Source organism: Nymphaea colorata, chromosome 6, assembly GCF_008831285.2.
Source record: "Nymphaea colorata isolate Beijing-Zhang1983 chromosome 6, ASM883128v2, whole genome shotgun sequence".
Lineage (NCBI taxonomy): Eukaryota > Viridiplantae > Streptophyta > Magnoliopsida > Nymphaeales > Nymphaeaceae > Nymphaea > Nymphaea colorata.
Genome location: NC_045143.1, coordinates 5,609,964 through 5,620,018, shown reverse-complemented (window position 1 = coordinate 5,620,018; position 10,055 = coordinate 5,609,964). Strand labels below are relative to the sequence as shown.

Sequence of the window (10,055 nt, the reverse complement as noted above, 5' to 3'; positions counted from 1 at the left end):
ATATCCTAATTTTGATGAATTTTATCATTTATCATTTATGGGGTTCATATTGTTGAGTGTGTTAAACAAAATATGGTTTCGCGCCAAAATTTTCACTTAATTTGCTTTGTATTTAGCTTTATGCCCTATTTCGATAGAGAGGAAGGAAATGAAAGAAATAGATAGAAAGGAAGGAAAGGAAATAAAAGAAAAATGAATGAGGAGAGAAATTGGAGGAAAGAAAATGAAAGACCACACGTCTAAGTCGGATCATATTCATATTCAAAAAAATGATATCCGATCACATTTGGGTTCAATTTGAATTCAATAAATAATCAAATTAGGATTTGAATTTGATCCTGTAGAAATATCCGATTAAATTTGAACTCACATACAATTTCAAATGATATCACATATAACATCCATATATTTCGATGGTCAGTTTTTAACATATCACAATATGGTTCGCGATCAATTGAGTATTTAAAAGTAAGTCCAAATTCAGATGCGAACATCAAAGTCAAATTCTGATTGTGAATTTTAAAATTTGATTCCAATAAAGTATTAGACCCTCTTTTATTTGTAATCGAATTTAAATCAAATCAGAATATATGACATTCAATAAATCTACATTCAATTCGAAGAAACCATTGGCATCCCTATTAAATGTACATGTAAATTTTAAAAAAAAAATCACTCATCGTATATAAAAATTTTGAAAAATGATATTTTGATTATTATTAAAATTTATAAACATTAATTCAGCCCCACTCATAAAAAATTTTTATAGTCTTTCACACTCATCCCTCTTATGGGGTAACACACAATTCGATTTTGGAACAAAACAACCTACAATAAAAAGGCGACTAGATGTTAAAGGATATTATATCGTCACAAGTAACATAGCAATAGCAAGAGTGATGTTCGTCTCAAATGTTGATAGAGTTAGAATTTTTTTGTTGAAGGATCAAATTATAGTTTCAAAATTTTAACATGACCCAAAATATCATTTTTAAATATTTTTATATAGATTAAACTAATTTTTTTAAAATTATTATTATTATTATTTTTAAAGTATGAGAGGAGGGAGGGGGAGGGCTGACCACTGCCTCCGCCCCTGGATGTGCACTTCATTTTCTGTGGTCTTGGGCAAATGCTGCGCATTGGAAGCACCATAAAGAATTCTGGACCTCTGAAAACAAGGCTGTTTCAGCTATTTCAGGTATAAAACAGGCCCAGATTGTAATTTTCTGTCACTGGGAAACCCCTAAGTCTCACTCAACTCGACTCTCTCTCTCCCGTCTTGTTCCCTTTCTCCGGCAGCCATGGCGACCACCATGCTCTTCAGGAGAGCAGCCGCTAGATTGAGCTCTTCCGGGCTCGTCCTCTTCTCAAAGACAGCAAAACCCGTTTCCCCAGCTCGAACCTCTATGTGCCGATCCCACTTCTCCTGCATTTCGAGGTGAACTACCCACCATTTTTTTTTTCTTGTGGGATCTTTTGGTTCTGACTTGACATAATTTGTATGCGGTAGATTACCGGTGGAGTTGAGCTGCTCGGGCTCGATGATGCCTCTGCATAATGCAATCGCGTCTGCGCTGTTGAGATCGAGACTGGCTTCGGAGTCGCAGAGTTGGGGATTGGTCCCACAAGGTGAACAGACTCCCACCCATTTTATTCCCGTTTCCTTGTTCTACTTGAAATATGAAGAAACTGAGCTTACTTGATCTTTCGTTATTCTGGTTTCATGGTTCATGGTAGTTTTCGCTTCTTATTCCAAAATTTTCGGTATTTTCTTAGTATCAGCTTTAAGAATTGCCGGATTTATTACAGTTCATATGCTGGCGCTCATTTTCAATTTTCCATCACTTGTTGATATCTGTGTAGTCAGCAACAGCAGTCGATTCGTTTTTTGGGTTTCAAATGATGGATTTTGGTACGTGGCCTTAGCAGGCGTCTGTAATTTGTTTAGATTTTGTTAGGTGAAAATCATTCCATTCCAATTGTCCATTAGTCAGTACTAATGGCATTGGTTGATGGACAGCACATTTTCTTCCCTTTTCCAATTCATGTGCAAAATTCCATGCTTCCTTGGGAATAGCAACGGGGTAATGTTAGCGATAATCGTCGTCTCCCAGTAATGTATACATGGCGCGTTCATTTTTTTTCTCTTCCAGTTTAGTATATGATGCTCTATACATTTACAATGTAATTGCAACAAAACTTATCTACGATAGCATACAATGGGTACTCCATCTAGAACAAAGTTAAAAAACTATAAGTTGACCGCTTACTGTTGCAATCTAATTTAGATATCTCAAGGAGGGAAAAGATTTGAACTAGAGAGATGCTTGGCTTAACAGTTAAAAGGATCTAAAGTGTTAAACCAACAAGATCCTTCCCTCACACTTATGTGCTGGCAATTGGGCTAAGACGATGAACACGTTCCCAGGCCTGAAGTGAAGATCAGGGCGTAAACCATGCCCTATTGGACTATTCTGGACTTGCAGTCCACCATGTTCTTCAATTTGGAACTTGGCATTTGCTGACCAAAAGCATGAGTAAATCATCAATTAGGTCCTTTTTTATGTGCATCTGTATTTGTCTATGAGATTCAATAACATAACAGAGCATCTTACATACTGGTAGAGCAAAAACCACAACTGTACATTGTTTTAACAGCAAACCTGACCAAAGATGCCTTGTGACAGGAACTATAATCTAGTCAATCAACTCTAGTCAATCAATGGTAAAATAAATTCTTGATTGAATCAATGATATCAACAAGCTTACGTTGTCTTGTCTCTTGTCTGCATTGAGCTCAAGGACATCCATGACATATTGCATCACCTTAGGGGTTGCAAAGGTCAGTTGGCATGCATTCTTCTGCACACATTAGCACTTTGTCTGTCTGATTACATCTCACTGTAATGAGAATGTACATAAATTGTCGAGCCCTGCCATCCACATCTTTAAATTTGGAAATACATGCATGTCCACTTGTCCAGCTGGTCATATTGTTGAAAAAAATATGAGCTAATAAATAATCGTAACTTTATTTGCTGACCACAGAGCAGAGTAATTCCTATTTGAGAGCAATTAATGGACAATTTACTCTTCTGAGAATTATACAAATAAGCTTGAATCAGTTTGATTTGGTCATTTGAACCTTGTGCAACTGTGTACATGTTCTCCTTAAGTCGCATGAGTGTGGGTGCAGATGCATGTGCAAGTGCACACACACACACACATATATGTATATATATATATATATATATATATATATATATAATTAAACACATTCAAGCAGTCCCATATTGAGGTTGGTTTTACCAAACATCATTTTAAACATTTTTTGCTCATTTTTTCTGTCAGCTTTCTTATAGTTGTGATCTTAACATCCAAAAAGTTAATAATCTATTCTAAAATCAACAGTCTGAAATGTTTTAGCTTCTCAAACTCATCTTAAATATTAAAAAAAACTGATTTTATGTTGATTTATGTGTTTTTAGACATGCATATTGTATCTGTATGGCTATTTTAAAAATGAACTCTAAATGAAGGGCATAGTCAACCAGTTTAAAATCGGATTGGTTTCACACATTTCTTTTGTATGAATAAAGTTCCCGACTTCTCCAAATCTTGTTAACTGGCTTCTGTCCGTATCTCTCTCCTTGTTCTCTCCATTCAAATCATATTTTTGATAAGAGAGATAAAGATAGAAGCCAAGGTTGTCAAAATTGGTCGTTGTGAAAATATTATGTCCCATACCTTATATGTACAATCTGAAATGAAATTTATGCATTTCATTAAAGCCTAAGTTAACAACTGCACCAGCAGTACATCTATTCATGAATGTGTGCAAGCTACTACTAGCGCCATTTGGGATTATGCATGTGTGCTTACACATCTTCTAAAGCTTCTTCACTTGCATAGCGGCAAACTCTGAATGCATTGGCTTGTTTGTTTCCATGGGTGTTGACTATTATCCGCTGTGTGTCTTTTTCTTCATCCTACCTTCTCTGAGCAGTGGTACGATTGCAAGTTGTTGGAAGATTTTTGATATATTTCCCCTTTTTTTTGATGTTTTTGGCAGGTCTTTCATTGCCTTTATGACCATCAACGAGCAGAATAACAACCTTATTTGAATGGCAAACGAAATTTTGATTAGCCTTCGATTACTGTTCCTTAAGCCTTAAATGTAAACTTCTGGGGCGTTGTCTCTGTTCCTTTTCCAGCGTTTCTGTTCTTGTATCGACAAAAGATCAATTCAATTCTCTCTCTCTCTCCATCTCTCCCACCTATATAATATATATGGCTTGCACATCACCATCTCTTTTACAGTTTGAGCCTGCCAGACTCTGTTCATGCTAGAAGATGATAAATGTTGCCAGGTCGAATCTAGGCGTGCTTGGCCGAACCGTCTCCCTCTTCAAAGCCATAAAAGTTAATGAGGCGGCATCCAGATTGCCTCCTTCCTATCTATTCGGCATCAACGTCAACGTTACGTCCTGTGTACCTCTTGTAAGTTTAATATTTGTGTCATCCTTATGCAAGGGTCATGCTAATTTTCTCTCCATATCGTTCCAATTTTATTGGATGTCTCCAAAGAGACCTAAGTTCCATATCAGCTAATCATGTTGCTTGAAACTTTGGGACACTGAGGACAGTGATGGAAGTTCACGCCTAGACCAAAAATTACATCAGGTGGAAAAAGACGCCTGGCTGCACCCAACTACACACTTGAACAAAACAAAGTCCAGAAACCAGCTCGACGAAATGAAACAAAAGCTGCACTCTGACTTTACAAGGAACGGTTACTAAAATTTTAAAAGAGTATATGGGAAAAGAATATACATCGCTTCAATAAGTGGACATATGAATGGAAGGCACAATAGGCCACCAGAACCAGGAACTAGAAGCTGCATGTCATTCAAAAGTAACATGAGCTTTCCAGTCAACTAACAGAAGCAGAGGGTTTGGATTTTGTCTTCGCAATGTTTACAAGATCACCAAAGAGTTTGTCCTCAGGCTTAGCTTGATTCTTGGGCTGCAAGTAAGATTCAGAAGTCTGGTAAGGACTCGCGTATCTATTATCTTGGAGTGAAAGGCCTCGTGCCCTTTGAGATAAGTGCTGCGCTGTAGCAAACTAGTATGCAGTCCTCTGGTCAGGAAACTGCAACCCTGGCTGCTGGATAAAAGCAATGGCCGTAGCTTGAGTCTGGATGGGCTGGACATCCCAGGGTGCTGGAGGAAGCCTCTGTGGGGCGCCTGTGAAATCGTACAAAAGGAGTAAATCAATGAGACATAAGCACACATCATCTACTTTGTAAGATGACAAAACTAAAGAGTTGGAAAGAGATGGAATCCTCGAATTTCTATCAAAACAGAAAGACGCTTATCATGCCATAAATGGCATTCTGCTGATGCGGGCTCAAGTTTGCAAACTGTGTGCTCCAGGCAGTTTGATTTACATTCACCCTTTGTAAGTAACCGCCTGATCATAGTGGGGTGATCCCATGTTTGGCATACCCCCATTTGGATATACCGCAGGCTGCATCTGTGCCTGCAGCTGTTGAGGTGCTCCCATTGCTGTTGAGACTAGTAATCAGTATAAGTTCAGCTAAATCAAAGTAAGTGACTGGATAATAATAGAGATAGGTTTATGGGAATCCTCATTCAAGGTTTACGGGAATCCTCATTTCAAGGCATGCAAACAACTGCTCGGAATTGAAAAAACAACTTGGATCCCGATGGACTTGGTCATTGTCCTGACCAGGATGCTACAAAGACACTATTCAAAGTCATGAACTCATGGCTAAGTGCACATTGTTCATGCACATGAATGGCCCTAAAAAATCATTTGGTCACGTGCCATTAAATCACCGCATACAATAACAAGGCAAAGAGAAGACAATAGCACTGCATCATCAAAAAGCTGGAAAAGACAGAAATTCAAGAAGTATCATATTACCCCTTGTTCATCTTTGCTGAACTAGTGTTACTGACACCTGACCCATCACCAATGCCTAAAAATGCTGAAGTAGTTTTTTTCGTCTCAGGATGAACTGCAATACCAGAAGAAATTACATCATGCTTAGAGAGAAGCCTTTCCAAATCATCATTCAGTGATAAGCCCTGACAAAGCAATTCCTCGTCTCTGTGAATAAAAACAACTAACATCAGCAATAGTTGCAATTCATACAACCCAGAAGCCCAGTCCATGTTGAAAATTGCAACAAGATTTACACAAATACTAATAATTGCAATTCTGCATATCATTGTTGTATATTATAATTGAGTACACACATTTATTTTAATAATACAATAAGGAAGTTGGAATTCTTACGAAGTAGTAGTATTCACAAGCTGAACAACTCTCTGTTTATAAGAACGACACTGTTCAACCAGGTCTACAATTACCTCTTGTTTGAGAGCCTGCAAAGTAAAACAGCGTTTCAGCAAGCTGCAAAACTAAAGCAACTTTTATCCTTTATATAAAGATTTCAAAATATGGTTATTGCACGTCTAATTGTGAGGGCTGGAAAAGTTCCCAGATTAGAAAAACAATCTAGATTGAACAGTTAAAAATACACTATTGGCTTGTCGACCACATTACCTCCTTATTTCCTGGCTCTAAAGCATTTAACATTTCAACAAGAACATCCATTATACCGCGAGCATTCTGGATTTCCGTAAGGCTAACAAAGGAAAAAAGAAAAAATGAGGAGGGAAATTGATAAAAGATTCGGTTCATAAAGGTGCAACCATATGCAGATAATCTATTTTTCAACTAATTCATCACGATTATAGATGACAACTTGGCACACATTGACAGAAAAAGAACGAGACAATGCCTAGGCAAGGTCAGGATGATCCTAAAATCATGAGACAGCTAGCTTGACATTGTTTGACTCAAATTTATGTTAAATCAAGAGTGAGCTGTTACAGAGCTACTATCATCCAATAAAAGGACATTCAAGCTACAGAGAAAAAAAATCAATTTTCTTTCTGACAAAAAATTATGTCAGTGAAAGCATCCTGTTGAGAAAGACAAATCGGCCCATTCTAAAGTTGGGTTGCAAACATTATCATGTAAGTGGACCAATTGTCCAGCAATTCTTCAGATTCATTAATAATGAAGACTGTTGACAAATAGCACAGAAACACATAATAAACAAGTCGAGCAGGAGTTTGTTGTAACTTGTAAGTAGATCAAAACCTGACATTTAGAGCTATCAAAATTGATCTTGACAAAATATATGTATGTGCAAAGTAAATACATACAAAATTTACAAGACATCTGAACTCCACATAACATTATATAGAGTATCTTACATATAACACAAAATGTGATGTATAATATGTAATGCATATATTAATGAGATTATATGAGCCAAGACAAGTTAAGCAACCCTTGCTGGTTACGGAGACATTGATGGCAACCATGAATAATCATCTAATGAGTCAAACTGACCCTGTACGCTGATTGTGTGTTTCTCATCCCTAACTCTCCGCGTGATAGCAACAACTCCTAAGGATTATATATTTACTTCATTTCTAGAAATAAAAAGTAGCATAAATGCAATATTTGTACATCTAGAGGAACAAGGCAACATAAATTGAACAGATCTACAAGAAAGTAAAACATAAACCAGTCACTGGAAAACCTAAGTTTGCCCCACTACTTTCTTAAGGATGAAAAATTAGGGTGAAATTATCAAAATAGTTGTGTTATGAATTAAATGAGATCCTAGGCTACAAATTTATCCACTGTGAATTTATGTCGCACATAAACATAACTTGCCTCTACCTCAAAGTTGGAAACTCTGAACTGATTGCTCGCTGATAATCTGGGCCAGTCAAGGATTGAGTGTAACTTGACAGAGGCTGTGTTTGAGGAGGAGTGAATATGGGAGCAGCTCCCTCAGATCTTTTTGGAAAATACAGCACCTGCACTCTGGAGACAAGTGAATTGCTAGAAGCATGTAGATGAAACATTTTGTCATTTGTTAATCAGGTCAAGGAAGCCATGGGATCATTCAAGAAGTCATAGTTGCATGTGCCATTTTCATATTCTGAATCTTCATATATTTTTGTTGATTCTTGACTACTCAAAGGTGCTTCAACTTGAATTATTTCACTAACTCTCATTTTCAAAAGATCTAGAAGATTAGAAGGTGATTCAGGCTGCTGATTTTTGGGTGTCTAAAGTGCTAAATGTTCCATATCTTATAAATGCATTCCACTAGTATGTTGCTAATACATGAATAGCTACTGCGAATGTTATTCTGGGAGACACTGGAAAAGGCTCTTGAAGAAACGGGAAAAAGCTATGCTGCTTTATGTGCTAAATGCTGTGCGATACAAATAGGTGAAGCGTCCAATCAAATATATGAAAATTTTTACATCACTCCTACGCATGTCCAATGAACCACTTGGAGTGTGTGTATACAAATATATATATATATATATATCTTTCACCAAAAAGGAAAATGATATCTACCAATAATTCTCGGTATGCAGCATAATATTGTGGATATCTGGCCCTTGGCCCACCAAAAGCTTCTTGCCAGGTGTCAACAAGAGACAAGATCTTCTCCCTGACATGCCCAACAGGCTGCAAACAAACATTGAAAGTTAGAACCAAAAACTTCAAGCACTGGATAGAGCATAGCGCAAGAGTCAATTTACCCTTTTTCTAACAATCTTCACCATTTGATGTAGAACGTCCCTCTCGGCTACATGCATGTGGACAACGTCACCACAATTTTTCATCAACAATCTTCATTCTCAGTGCTGATATATGAACCATGTGATCATCCATTGGGATTACCATTACAGCTGGGTCTGTAGTTATGCCACCAAAAATGCTGGAATACATGACTAAGAACTGCTGTTTTGACTGCCTATTTCACTGATTCTCAATCAATCTGTCAAGGACCTTAGGAGCCAACAAAAGCCAGTAGCTTAACAAAATTATTAACTGAACGAACCACTTAAGAAAGCATCATGACATAAGGTGGAAGCTGCAAGCTTATACAACAATGCACATGAAATAATCCTAAAAAAGAGCCAAAACCCTTGTATTTATGAAGATAGTCAGGGTATAATGTACAGGACAATAGAGAAGGACAACCTGGCTGTATAAATTTAAGTTCTAAAGTATGTGGACGGGACATGCATGAAGCATTACATTTTAGAAACTTTTATTTTTTTTTCAGAAGGAAATTCACAAAAAAGCCATAACTTGGAGAGCAATCTCATTTAACACAAACACTTTACTAAAGACATTGCAAAATGTATCCACATGATCCAAACTTTGTCTTCTTGTGCGGATGGGCTATTCTGGTTGGATAAAAACTTAAAACTAGAAAAGTTGCATGGAAAATTTAAGTCTAAACCGACTGTTACTAAAAGGCAATTTGGACAGAGAAAAAAAGAAAACAGTATCATGCATTGCTGCTGCTAAACAACTTTTTCCAAGAAAAGGAAGAAAAATATTGCCAATGTAAGAAACACTACCTCTGATGTTCATAGAAGGGGAACAATGTATCTAGGAGCGTTGGTACACAAATCTACTGGCAAGAAATACAACCAACAGTGGGAGGTTCAGTAGTTTCTCCATTCATAATATGCATATCTTACCCATTTAAGAACTATCAGCGAAGGATACTCAAAAGTAGCAAACGATCAAAATATGCATATATGCTAGCTTGATTGCCTCTTCATTTCAAGTCGACACCACTAAAAAAATAATTAAAAAACTGTCTTGACAATTCTCAGAATTACTGGATACTCCATGACTGCTTCTCTGTTACACGCCTATGCCAGTAAAAGTTAAATATCATAAAGAAATTAATTATCTTCAAAATTATTGAATACCCTGCAAACCCATACACAGGGAGCTGGTGACTAATTAAATGGGACAAGAAGGAAGATTTAAACCCTTTTGTGCTCCACTATGCAAAAGGTTTTCATGTCCTAACTTATCTAGATAATTTGGTGTATAATGCATGCAGAGTCCCCTCGGACACAGGGCTTCTGGATGCATTTAACCGTTGAGGATCATAAGG

General features: G+C 37.1%; 2 protein-coding genes and 1 non-coding gene across 4 annotated transcripts; 1 reads left to right on the top strand and 2 right to left on the bottom strand.

Annotated features, from left to right (window-relative positions):
• The first annotated feature begins 1,224 nt into the window (after nucleotides 1-1,224).
• LOC116256401 (uncharacterized) lies at nucleotides 1,225-4,268 on the top strand. The gene is made up of 3 exons (XM_031632760.2): nucleotides 1,225-1,441; nucleotides 1,514-1,632; nucleotides 4,076-4,268. Exons 1-3 carry the CDS (start codon nucleotides 1,305-1,307, stop codon nucleotides 4,093-4,095), a joined length of 276 nt encoding a protein of 91 aa, XP_031488620.1. The 5' UTR covers nucleotides 1,225-1,304; the 3' UTR covers nucleotides 4,096-4,268.
• A 164-nt stretch (nucleotides 4,269-4,432) lies between these two features.
• On the bottom strand, nucleotides 4,433-8,707 carry LOC116256087 (TOM1-like protein 9). Of its 2 annotated transcripts, none has more exons than XM_050078238.1 (6): nucleotides 8,674-8,707; nucleotides 7,793-8,599; nucleotides 6,599-6,680; nucleotides 6,329-6,417; nucleotides 5,954-6,139; nucleotides 4,433-5,250 (listed from the first exon to the last, which is right to left on the bottom strand). In XM_050078238.1, exons 2-6 carry the CDS (start codon nucleotides 7,978-7,980, stop codon nucleotides 5,148-5,150), a joined length of 648 nt encoding a protein of 215 aa, XP_049934195.1. In that variant the 5' UTR covers nucleotides 7,981-8,599; nucleotides 8,674-8,707; the 3' UTR covers nucleotides 4,433-5,147. The 2 variants fall into 2 exon arrangements, with proteins under 2 accessions (XP_049934195.1, XP_031488118.2); XM_031632258.2 differs by lacking the exon at nucleotides 8,674-8,707 and having other exon boundaries at nucleotides 7,793-7,939; nucleotides 8,486-8,600.
• LOC116256935 (U6 spliceosomal RNA) lies at nucleotides 4,495-4,594 on the bottom strand. Its single transcript, XR_004173255.1, has one exon. It is a non-coding gene; the product is annotated as a U6 spliceosomal RNA (small nuclear RNA).
• Nucleotides 8,708-10,055: the final 1,348 nt, after the last annotated feature.